Source organism: Battus philenor, unplaced genomic scaffold (assembly GCF_028537555.1).
Source record: "Battus philenor isolate CCGP_79_NKW_IND1 unplaced genomic scaffold, ilBatPhil1.0.hap1 SCAF_1, whole genome shotgun sequence".
NCBI classification, from domain to species: Eukaryota; Metazoa; Arthropoda; class Insecta; order Lepidoptera; family Papilionidae; genus Battus; species Battus philenor.
In genome coordinates, this window is record NW_027181661.1 from 11,671,017 (window position 1) to 11,684,076 (window position 13,060).

The 13,060-nt window shown below is 36.5% G+C and overlaps 1 protein-coding gene across 1 annotated transcript in view; it reads right to left on the reverse strand.

The window, feature by feature from the left end:
- LOC137932681 (otoferlin-like) overlaps positions 1 to 10,781 on the reverse strand; it is a 31,455-nt gene extending 20,674 nt beyond the window's left edge. Inside the window, exons 1-5 of the mRNA XM_068776318.1 lie at positions 10,707 to 10,781; positions 3,969 to 4,375; positions 2,580 to 2,843; positions 2,288 to 2,474; positions 1,841 to 1,903 (exon numbers count right to left, since the gene is read on the reverse strand). Coding sequence (XP_068632419.1) covers positions 1,841 to 1,903; positions 2,288 to 2,474; positions 2,580 to 2,843; positions 3,969 to 4,375; positions 10,707 to 10,781 — 996 coding nt within the window. The remainder of the gene's footprint in view (positions 1 to 1,840; positions 1,904 to 2,287; positions 2,475 to 2,579; positions 2,844 to 3,968; positions 4,376 to 10,706) is intronic.
- Positions 10,782 to 13,060: the final 2,279 nt, after the last annotated feature.

Consider the following 13,060-nt stretch of genomic DNA (forward strand, 5'->3'; position numbering starts at 1 on the left):
GAATTACGAGCATAAATCAGTGATGGCTAACCTTTTTCAAAGTTTGCAATGAAAACCGGGTGCATCTTTTTTATGTCATCAGTAATAGAAGAAGTCAAATTTTATTCATATATTATATATAAATGAACATTTAATCGTATTCATAATTATTTATTTTAAAAACAAAAGAAACCTCAACGTGAATAAATTAATAAGAATTCACTGTGTATTATTCACACTGTTTCCACATACAAAGGGCTTTTAATGCTTTTCCTGAAAGGAAAACAATGTAGGTGAAAACTGTCAATACAGTTAGAACCCACACATAGTATTGTACTAATGACAAGCTCTTTAAATGTTTTTAAAGAGCTTCTCGCTTTAAGCTCTCTTACTTTCACGCCACAGTTCATTTTCTCTGTATATGTGGAACATAAACTTCTTACGTGCACTTAGGTGAAGCCAACGCAAACACATATATAATATAAATATCGGACATGATATATATTGTATTAATGTTGTATTTTTACGTCATTTTTACGCTTACCACATTCCTTTCCATTTTCCTCTACTCAGGTGTATTGTTCCGAAATAATTCACGAAGCGTGGATGAATTAGACCGAGCCTTACCGGATTATAGATTGTGAAGTGAATGCTCACGTACATATACCGTTAGACAGCTTTTGTAATTTAATTCATTTGTCAGGTGCTTGTGTTTTATAAAAGCGGCATATAGATGAGGACGAAAGATTACTTGTTTTTGGATATGATAACGATATGAAGTGTATTCAATTTTAGAAATTATGAAGCATACAGGTGATTACCTAAAGGTGTAAAAGCTTTAAATGGTGAATGTAAAAGCTCATTTGTCAGCAAAACTCTTTTAAACTTTTAATCATATTTCCCTGTATAGTGTTAGCAGTAACCCTGTATAAAGTGATAGCTCAGACAGATGTTAAATTAATTTATTTATAATGCCTATCGCATACAAATAGAAACTTCTAGTAGTGCAAACTCTACAGGTATAGATAGTAAACAATATTTAATTTTATTCTGTCATAATTTGAATTTAAAAACGTTTTCTCTGTCATATATTATTATTAAGTTATTAGTTATTTTTAAAACTAGTGTAAAAGTGGTAGTACCATACATTAATTAATAGCTAATGAGTTGTTTTATTTGTTCACACGTTTATTTGTTCACACGTTGATCGCTTCAAAGCTTTTACACCTATAACCTATCACACGGTACAATATTTAAGCTCCAAAAAGTGGTTGATTTTTTCACGCGGACAGTGTCTCTCGTCTGATGGTCGGTGTTTGTAACTTAGTAAGTGAATATTGTGAGCAACGATCTTTGTTTTGATAATTATTTGGGTATGTAACAGTGTATTTGTATACTAAGAAGTAAGGAAAGTAATAAGACGTACACTCAACTGTGATATGCTATTTCCGTAATGATATAAAATTGCTTGGAATTTTGAACTAAGAATTTGTTTCAGTAATTAGAGTACGCCTGTTGTCGTAAAAAGTAAGCTCTTCAAAACATAATAGTTTTATTACAAACACATAAGGTGCAATTGGATAAAATAATGCTTTAAAATTTATTTAATTATTTTAATTTTCGGTATAATTACTAAAATTACAAAATATGAGAACCTTATGTCTAACTTGTACTGAATGTTAGTATAAGGAGCCTTAGTTCTATTTATATTTGTAAATATTTAAATTTTATTAATTAAGGTCGCTGGCAGCACGAACATTTTTCATTTTTAATTAAATAACAATCAATGCAGTTGGTTTAAATTTATTTCGCAAATTTTCGCTTTGCAATAGAAACGCATTGCTTATCAAGTACTACTTACCGATAAGGTGATGATCTTGTCAAACAACATTACCGGCGGCATGTGGAAGTCGAAGACGAAATACTGAGAACAATGAAAAGCATTTCAAACTCTATACGATGTAACAACATACAACCATGTAATGTCAAATGAATGTGTAATAAATTTAAGAAATTTTGATCAAAATTTTGTAAAAAAAAGACGACAATTATAGTGAGGAAGATTTTAAGTGCAAAATGTTTTGTTTTTGTTTTGGCGCTGGCCCAACATGTAAATTTAATATCTCTCGTAACATCTCTCTTTAAAGAGCTTAACTTAACCTGCTCTTGTTTACATAAGGTTGTAACAGTGGCTTTTGCGTAGTTTTATGAAGTAACTGAAACCATTACGGGGAGATCGAGGATATCTTTGCTAGATTTTATCAACTATCAATTGTTACTTCTTACATCAAGAGAAATTTGAACTTACTTCATTATAATAGGGACAGTTTGTGCTCTCCTTAACGCTGGTGTACTTGCGCGTTTCTCCAACTTGAACACAAACCACCGGGTCCATGTTCAGACCAGCCAGTTGACGGGCCTCGACTACAGTCACGCATATTTGAAAATCTGCTGCTTTAAGAGCCGCCGGCCCCGTTGTATCAATTGCACAACGCCTAAAATTTGTGAAAACATGTCAATAACTAATAACGATGTAAGACAATAACAAAAAAGTTTTTCTATATCGCGTTCAACGTTTTTACAAAAATAAAAATGTTTACACTTTCTTCCTCATCTGTATTTCTTTGGGTGTTTGTGGTTCATCCTCCATTTCGTCAGATGAACCTGAGTCCTCCTGGCTGATGACGGGATCCGGTTCAGATGAGGGACCGGGCCTGTCAAGCAGGCCTTGCTCTTCGTCACCGCTGCTATTGGCGAAGCGTCCGCGGCCGAAGCGCATGAGAGATTTTACGTTTTTGAAGGTAGGAGCGCGTTTACGGTCAGCGACGGTGACCAATTTATCAGCGCCCAAGGAAAAGCCTCGTCTACAAACAAACATGGCACCTTAGAAAATTGATGATAAGATAATTGACAATTCATTTTTACAAGGCGACACAATTTTAGCAATATGACGTCCATGGTTGGCGCAGACCTCCCTCATAGATTATCAACAGAACTAATCGGAAGCGGCTGACATCCCGCGTCTTAGGACGACCTTATGAAGGTCGTCTATCCACCTTTAGAGTAGTTATTCTACGCTAGGATTGCCGATTCTAGGTGTTCACCATAGCCATATACATCAGTTCTGAGCGTTATAAATACTGCCCACTTCCACTTCAATTTGCCAATCCGCTGGACTATGTCGGTACTTTCGTTTATCTACGGATCTCATCATTCGCGTTACTGTCTTGCAAAGAAACCCTGAGCCCCTTCCATTGTTCATTGAGTGGTCAATGTAGCATGTAAGACACGTTTCATTGCCGTAAGTAATCAACGTAACATTGGTAATAGACCGTGTGAGACAATGCGTGTCATACGTACTATAATTGTACTCATTTGTGCCAAGAAAGTATTAACAATGAGAGGTTAATATAAATAACGATGATGAAAGAGAGTCGTTAGCATTTGGATCATTAGTAATTATTTCGAATCGCGATAGCGTAGTAGCTATATACCCATGTTCGCAAGTTTCACCTGCTAAGTTTTATTATTAATTCGTGCGTGTTTAAATAACATTAAGAACGTATACGAACTTTCTATGCCTCTTTCGTTAAAAGCATTGAAATGTATGCGATTGTGCAAACAACATGTTGTAGTCATTGAGTACTCTTATAATTTAGGACTTTGATTATATTGATAAATTTATATTAAACATTTATCTATAAAAATTGAGAATCAAAACTGGGTGCCTTAAAGCCTGGGTTAAAAATGATATTAATATTTGGTGTAAACTGTTAGTAGAAAAAACAAAATAGTATTGTAATAAATACATTATATCTAAAGTGGTTACATGTGGTCAATACATCTAAATATATTGAAATTTGATGACTTAATATTTAAAGGTGACTATTGTAAAATTTTACAACAGACTTAAATATAAATTGTCAGCTTAATAAGTTATTACTAATATAGGAATAAATTTGAGATGATTTTAAATAAATAAAGCTTACTTAAGTATGCGTTTTCCTGCCATCTTGAGCTTCCGTGTGCGCGATTCTTCGTCTGGTTCTATATCGATTACAGTGTCCCTGTTCTTCATGGATTGTTCAAGGCTGGCGATGTTGCGTTCAATATCTTCCAGAGCCTGATCGTCATCTACATCAGATGCTGGCGCTGAGCTTTGAGTCGAGCTTTGCCCGGAGCCTTGAGCGGGAGAATATCCAGCGTGGGAAGGGCCTGGATTTGATGGATACTCAACAGCACGCGCGCGACCGCGTCGTGGTCTATGAACGGATGGAAAATCAGGATTCTCTTTCGAAGTCGAAGGCATATCGGGGTTGATGGTCACTTCGTTAGATCGAGTTGGCAAGCGGTGTCCAAGAGGAGGACGATAACAGATATCCATGTCCACAAATACCTGTAGACAAACAAGCACATATAAAATATTATGAAACATCATATTCTTTTCCTTATTAAATAAACATTGTATTAAAAGTACGTGACTGCCAGATGTGCAGATCATTGATTTTGAGGTAAAGAAAAGCATGTATGCGTAAACTTATAGGCGTGGAAGGATTAAAAATTAAGCTTTTTAATTGTAGCTCGGTTGGTAATATAATAAAAAAAAAGAAATATAAAAGAATAAAATCGTACTTATGCCTAAATTACAAAAAGCAATAAAAATGTTGATACAAAATTTTAGGTAATTCCGTAAAATTAATAGCAAAAATGTAAAACTACAACAATTAATAAAAAAATTATTTTTCGACAAATAATTTTAAAGAAAATTATGAAAATTATTTCCATTATATAGCGAAAAAATTCTATTTGTAAAATCTAATGATCTGTTTCGATGATTCAACACACGCACATACAAACATATCCGTATGCTATCATAGTAGTTTTTCATTCGTAGTACGTACATTAATGCACAGGTTTCCATATAGATTTCCAAAAATACCAGTAAGAAACGGCCTACATCTTCCGGCGACTTTAACTAAGCCCACTTTGGGTGTACGTCTTACGTTGTCCTTGACAGCTCGTAATTTTCACTCCAGAACCCAATGGTCCCCGAGGTTATCTGGTCTGCAACTGCCACTTCAACCTGCCAATCCGCTATGATAATAAAAAGTGTTACTTTTTTATCTGCCAATTTTCTCATTTATCAAAATCTATCAAAATAATATATAGTAATGTACAGTGACAAAGGACAGGCAATGTGTTGTTACAATCACAACACGTCACCGTTTGATAGACGGGATAGATTCACTATGTTCAGAGCTATAAATTGTAATGCGAGACATAAATTGTAAGTTACACTGTCGTAAACGCCAGATTCTTGACAAAGCTTCCAAACTGTCTTCTGTTAGGTTGCAGTGGTATGGTGTCAGTTTACTAATCCATATGTTTAAATAATAAAAAAGATAGGAATGCTGAGCTTGCTGTAAGTTACGACTACTACGTCATTTATTGCTTTACGCGTCTGCGAAAAGGAAATGATACACATTTTTCGTTTTTCTGAAAAATGAACACATCTGTTGCCTTTTTTATATATATTTATATTTCCTTATGATTATAACAACAAACGATGCTTTTACTCTTGGGTTTACTGTCTCTAAAGCTTGAAAGGAAAAGTTTCGGTAATTTGTTATAACACGCTTACTTTAATTTAGTACTAAATAGATAAGTGTCTAAGTTTTTTATTGCTTTAAATTATTAAAACACAGATTTAAAAATAATTAAGTAGATAATTGTCATTTTATATTTTTGATGGGTCTCAATAGGAGTAATGTGAATTTTTTCTGGCCTTATCATATCGTACCAATCAAATCAGGTTTGACGCAATTTAAACATGTAATGGCGATTTTAATAAAAACAACGTATAACAACTAATACGCTTTTTTATTTTATTTTGTAATATTCAGTGTTAATAAATATTGGTAAACATACCAAGATTAATTTTAGTTTTTATCACCGAAACTTAGTATTTTTTTAACATTTAAAACATCGTAACTTTGCATATAAAAAAAAATAATATGTCAACATTTATGGACAATGTGCGGGGCTATATAACGTGCAGAACAGATGGCCGCTGGGATTTTAAGATTCTGCAGTAGAGACTACGAGCCGGCAGGCGTAGGGCGTCCATCCCCTGGGCGGAGACACAGCCTTGTTAAGGTCGTTAAAAAACAATGGATGCAAACTGCTTTTAACCGGTCCTATAGGAAATCTATGACAACGCCTAAGAGCGGCAGTAGATGCTTTACGACTGAAATTATTATTAAGATCAATGGGTAGCAGGCAGCATCGTCGGGTTATGTTATTCGTCACCGAACGACTTACTTCTCATTACTTTTTAAATTTCATTTGTATGCCGCTTACAAACAATAATGCCCTAACGAGAAGTGTATTGTATCACCTAGGCAACCCCTTTGCTAAAGATTCTCATCCCTTGTAATGGAAAGTATTCAGTGAGGGTACATTAATTTTTCTGTATTCATGTTTTGCTTTGCCGAACTTCATTGAGCCTTTAGTAATAAATAATGAGGCAACGCTGCCGCCCTGCATATAATCCAGCTTCTAATTTATGGATAAGTTTATACGAAATACTAAATGAGATTGTAACTTAGTGGGAAATTTCATTGAATATGCAAGCGTACGCTTATACATAGATTTGAAAATAAGATGATATCACCGTAATCGTTTTAGTTAAACGACGCCCACAGCTGGATATAGGTCTTTTCCGACGATTTTCAATAGACACGGTTGGAAGTCGCATTCTGTATCTTCTGGTGAATTTAATAATTTTGTTTGTCCACCTTGTAGGTGAATTTACTACTTTGCGCTTACCAATACGTAGTCTCTACTCTAGAACCTCAAGACCCCAGCGATCGTTTGTTTTGTACGTTACCTGGACTGACCACTGCCACTTCAACCTGCCAATCCGCTGGCCTATGTCGGATATGTCAAGAAAATATTAGTTAAAAGAAATATGGAGTGGTTCATACAACGAAGGTTCATAATTAAAATATCCCATTAATAAAATGTTACGTTTGTGCTGGATAAATAATTATTCGCAAAAATACCTACGAAAATTCCAAACAGTATTAGTTGACAAAGTCACATTATAAAGACAAAGTACAGACAGAAATTTGTTATAAAATAAAAGAGGTCAGTAGGCTGGGGAACTGTTTGTTTTAATTAAAATGCAACATCAAAATCCCAACGTGTATGGGTAGCAAGTAAATTATTCGGTTGTTATGATAAGACATTGCATATAGATTGAGTAATATTTTTTTATTTAAAGCATAAGAATAACACACACGTCTATTATTACTATTTATGATAGTTTAGATTAGATTTTAGAACTATACTATACTTCTATATTGTGAACTATACTATACTTCTATATTGTGAACGGTAAGTTTTTCACTGGCCATTATTATATAATTAGCAGCTGGGAAGATACCCGGCCTAAGTCGATTTCGCAAACGGAGCTACCGGTCCGGTTCTTTTGATCAGAGTACCACAGGGACCGTTGGCTCGTCTATCATATCGGCGGGAGGTGCCGTTTTAGGCTCGTAGCAGTAATATGGACGAATAAATGCGCGAAATAAAATCGGACGTATTCGTCTTGTCTGGTATGGTCAGTGATATACCGGTCGGCGTCGCGTGATATAAGTCATCATCTTGACTGGTCTTGCGAACGGATCGCATGTTGGGTCGTCGCACGATTAGAAGAGACCGATAGCAATAGCTTGCTGGTTGGTTTACTGGTTAACTTGTTGGTTACTGCAGGCCAAGTATTTTGTCTTCTTGGTAGTATATGCTAGATTTTATTATGAGAAAAAAAGTTAGTTTTATTAAATAATTCCGGTACAGTATCTGGACAAAAGAGGAGCCAGTTTATCTGGCGTCCTGAGGAAGAATTTAATGTTAGTGTAGTCTTGGTAGCAGATGGGAAGTGAGTAAGCCCTAAAACACTGTTACTTGCTTAGAAAGTCAGATAATGCACACGGGGCACACGGGGGGCTTACCTGCCGTCTGAATCGATTCAGACAAAACCAACATAAATAGGTCCCTGCCCACGGGTGCGCTTACTGTCCTTATTGATGTAACAGTTTGATACTTTGAGTCAAGTATAAACAAAATACGTAGAAATAGGAAAGAAAGGAAATTGGTCGTCATATTGTCAATTGTCAAGTTATTGTGAATTTCCTCTTATATTTAAAAAAAAACAACTTTCTTTCTGGAACTTATACAGAAACATATATCATCTGTGATATGCAAGCAACAATTAATTTATAAAGAAATTTTGATTCATAATATCATTTTTTTTTCTATTCTGGTTAATTAAAAATACAAATACATCAAAAAATTACAAGTTTTGTTTTACTTTATAGGTTTTTTACATTGAAATTCCGCAAGAAAACATAATAATCCAGTTTACCAAATCTATTTAAAAAGCTTATTAAATTACAGCTTTTCTAATGAGTTTGTTGAAATGCAGCTCTCTTATTTGCAGCTTTCTTATTTTGAAACCACTCTATTATAACTACGCGCGATTGTTGTTAACCGCGAATAAGAAAAATTATTATTTATGAGAAGTCATTATCATCATAATCATTTTAGCAGAGAGACGTCCTGACTGATGAACATAGGGCACCCTCGTTGATTTCCAATAGGATCTGGTTTAAGCGGTCTGCATCCAAGGTCTTCTGACGCGACCTTAGCAATCGCCTGTATACATTGTGTGTGAACGTTCTACATTGAGAATTAGCCGTAATTTATTTTAGAAAAGATAAGCATAAAGATTTTTAGAGTCAATAAAAGAATTTTACGTCAATAATGGTAACAAGCCATTGTTTACGAGCGCGAGGAAATAGGAAAATTCAACCTAATTCCAAAGTATTTTTAAAAGAACATTTTTTCATAACGGGATGATACAAGAAATCTAATTAAGAGGCCTATGTCCAGCCATGAACGTCCTTCGGTTGATGATGATTAGAAGCAGCTTCAATGGATGGCGACATTTATGACGATACATGCATGCCTAGAAGGTTTATCCTTAACTTGAACACTCCTAAGTTCGCATTATAAAAGTAACAGCAAAACACTTAGTGCTGGCTTAAGTGATTTCAACCGTGTATGGATATCGTGAATTCATGAATTTAGATGTCCGATGAAAGGAAGAAGATAGGGGAATTGATTCATGTAACTTCAACACATACTCTCCAACATGCAGCATATTCCACATCGATTACAGGCAACGTTTCGCCGATGCTCCAAGTTTTGATGCTTAGCGCTAGCGAAAGCATCGCTATCAATAAGCTTCTTGGCCCATCCGTGAATAGAGTCGAGCTGGTATTTCGCCAATCCATTCTCCAAATGGCTTACAAATTACCAGACAGAGAGCTGGTCTGGGTTAAAACCTTGCTGAACCGCCCCCATAATTTTGAAAGCTTTCTGGCAGCTAATTTAGAATATTACATATTACATAATTAAAACAGTGTGGTCTTAAAAGTAAATGAGAGAGTTGCATTTCATTAAATTAATTAGAAATTCTCAACTAAAATCCTTGCTTTGTGAATCCATTTAAATGATCGGAATTTAAAATTTGCGATACGGGTGTTCAAACACGTTATTAATATGTTTGCTCACCAAATTTCAATGTAAAAACCTACAAAGGAAAAAAAGGCTGTAATGGTTTTCATGCATGTGTATTTTTAATTAACAAGAACAGAAAAGAAAAAATAAATCATGAATAAAAATATGTTGAAAGTTGCATCGCATCTTTTTTAAATTTAATATTTTTACAATAGACATGGCATGGTTCTTGAGTGGCTGGTTCAATCTCTTCTTTTTTTTCATTTAACAAAAGCCCCGCAGCTAGGCCTAGGCCTCCCTCGAGATAGTCGCGATAATCGTTCCTGCACTGCCCGCATCTAACATGATTTCCTGCTAATTTAATCACTTTGATGCGGTGCTCGTCTCTCACAAAACCTTACTCACAGCCGAGCGTCTACTTTAGACGACGGTCATAATATGGATTCCACAGCCTTTAATATGAACGCGCACGACTTAGCGTCAACTGAGATATTTTAACTTATCTTTGCAATTATAGTTTCTTTCAGGTGAACGCAATGTTTCGTATCAGAATGATAGTGTGTGTATATTTATTCAGCAGTAGTGCTATTCTCTCGGCGCGGACGGCACTCTCTTTATGTAAAGGAAAAAAAAACCTTTGTTGAACAGATTTTGAGGAATACTCCACGGTCATATTTCGATAGTTTTTATAGTTAAATTATCAAAACATGCGCAATTACTTGCAGCTGTGGATACACTCGGTTGTGCCGCGCAGGTTTCAAGTAAAATTATAAGTACAAATTTTTGAAAAGCGCGACCAGCCTGAAAAGGTTTATTACCATCGTACCTCGTCCACGCCAGACGCGTGAAAAGTTACTGCCGCCTTCGAAGCATTTTCTCAAATCAAAACAAACGCTGTCTTAATTATATTACAATTAATATCCGCTTGTAATGTAAAATACTCTCATCAGAAATGTATTAAAGTGCAAGATGGGTTTAGATTAGGCACCTGCGCATCAACTATAGCCGACGCTTGCAAAGTGGATGATTTACCGAACTATGTCGTCGGTCCAGTGGTAGGCCTGACTATGCCACCTCTGCTGGTTCGTGGTCGCCATTCGAGAATCTTTTCAACAGCCGTCGGTCATGAAGGTTGTGCTCACCCACTGTCGCTTCAGACGAGCGTTTCGTTGAGCTACGTCCGTGACTATGGTTTTTCTGAGGATCTCTTCATTCATTTCCTGAATCAATCTTACAGTAAAATTCTGAGCACAGCCCTCATTGCTCTTTGGGTGACCTCTTTGTTAGTTCAATATCAGCATTTAATTATAATATACGTTCATTACTTCTTTTCAGTTCAGTTCACACAATTTCCACCTGAAAATTTTTACATCATAACAACTGCAGGGACTAAGCCTTTTGTTATTGTCAGGGCCACGAGAATCGTCGATACACAGGCAACAATAGAGCGAAATTAGTAAGGTCATACCTTTCTAATTTCGCTCTTTTGCCAGTTCCCGATTTCATTTTCACATCGTATATGAAAATTTGAATTTGTGTTCCCGTATTCTTAATAATTTGTAAAAATAACCTCAAAAAGGATCTTTCAGTTTGTGATAAATTTATTTATGAGGAAAAATTTTGGACAGGCTGATCAGTCGATATTTCTGCCATCGGGACCAGGTACAAATACGCAGAGCATTTCATAAATACGAAAGGAGAAAAGTGGATAAAGTTAAATACAGTTTCATATTTTCGCATGTATTTCACAAATGTTTGCTGAACTCCATCATGTGAAGTTCGTGCAAACATAAATAACGAACGTGAGGTCAGCACAGAAAATAATTTTACTGTGAATAAATGGTTAATTAATTTTAGGTTGCAACATTTGTAATATTAAATAAAAGGTTTTTCCATTTATTCCTATAGTTTAGTGGATCATATCTGTGTTTATATTATACTAATATTATTTTTATAGTGTTTTGTCTAATTAGGCTATTATTAATATATAATCTCATATTTGATCTAAGTTCTACCTTTAAGAACTATGACTTGTAAATTTAACTCTTTTATTGAACGCTATCTCATCCTCCTTGCGGGTGAAATTTCGTGAAATCTGTTTTACTACTTATTGGCGAAGGAATATTCCTTTCAAATTATCCTGCAAGCGACCCGTATCGATCACCCGGAAGGAGCAGAGATGGAGTCTGCAATGTATGGAGCTCTTTTCTTTTATGCTCCGGTGTATCCCAGAAAAATCCGTCCTTTTTAGAACTTTTTCGTCTCCGACACCGACATCGAGGACGACGCTGTCACATATAACGACGCCGTTACCGCCGTCGGCACCTATTCCGACGTCTAGAAAAATTATAACATCGATGCCTACCTTGATGCCCTCGCTGGAGCCGACGCCTAAACTATTTCCATAAACGACCCTGAAGCAAATATCGTCACGGATGCCGTATCTGACGCTATCACATATCACATATGCCAAAGCCGACGCCAACAATGCCTTAGCAGAAAGGACGCGGACGCAGACTCAGTGGCAGAGACAGATTAATTTGCAGACATAGCAACTTTCCGAGACCATTCCATCTCGAGATAGTTTCAATAGTTATATTAGAGCCAAATATTATGGTTAGTTTTTTAAACACAGTATTATGCTTGCCAAGTTTTTGTTTGATCTAGGGGATTTTAAAAATTTCTGCACAAATGAGCGCTGAGAATTGTGACGTTGAATTTTTCATGTCTAGACGTCATCGCCGACTCTTACGCCTACGCCCAAGCCGACGCCTACGCTTTAAATTACGCCGTCGCCTTCGCCGGTACATAAGCTCATGCCAAAAACGACGCAGATGCACTGTTCGACGACGACTAGTTTGTATAAACTCTCAAGGCGACGCCGATAATGACGAGTACAGAGACATTGATGTAATCACGGACGCAGACATAGACACGGCAATTTTCGAGATCTCTCCTCCCGTTCCAACTCGACATTACTGTCATTATCGGATATATTAGCGGCGACTATTATAGTATATTATTGTTTTCACATACAGTATTATCAAGCCTACCAGCGACGCCGTTTTCTACGACATCACCGACTACAACATCGCCGTCACTTTAGAGTATGTCGATGCCGTCACCGTCGCTTTAGGTTATGCCGATTCTGACGCCGTCACTGTAGGGTACGCCGACGCCGACGTTGTCACTTCAGGTTATGCCGATGCCGACGCCGTTACTTTAGGTTAAGCCGATGTCGATGCCGTCACTTTAGGTGATGCCAATGACGACGCCGGCGCTTTAGTTTGTGACTACGCCGACGTCATCACTGTAAGGTATGCCGAAGCCGACGCCGTCGATTTAGGTTATGCTGATGCCGACGCCATCACTATAGGATATGTCGACGCTGACGCCGCCACTTTAGCTTATGCCGATGCCGACGCCGTTACTTTAAGTTATGCCAATGCCGACGCCGTTACTTTAGGTTATGCCGATGCCGACGCCGTTGCATTAC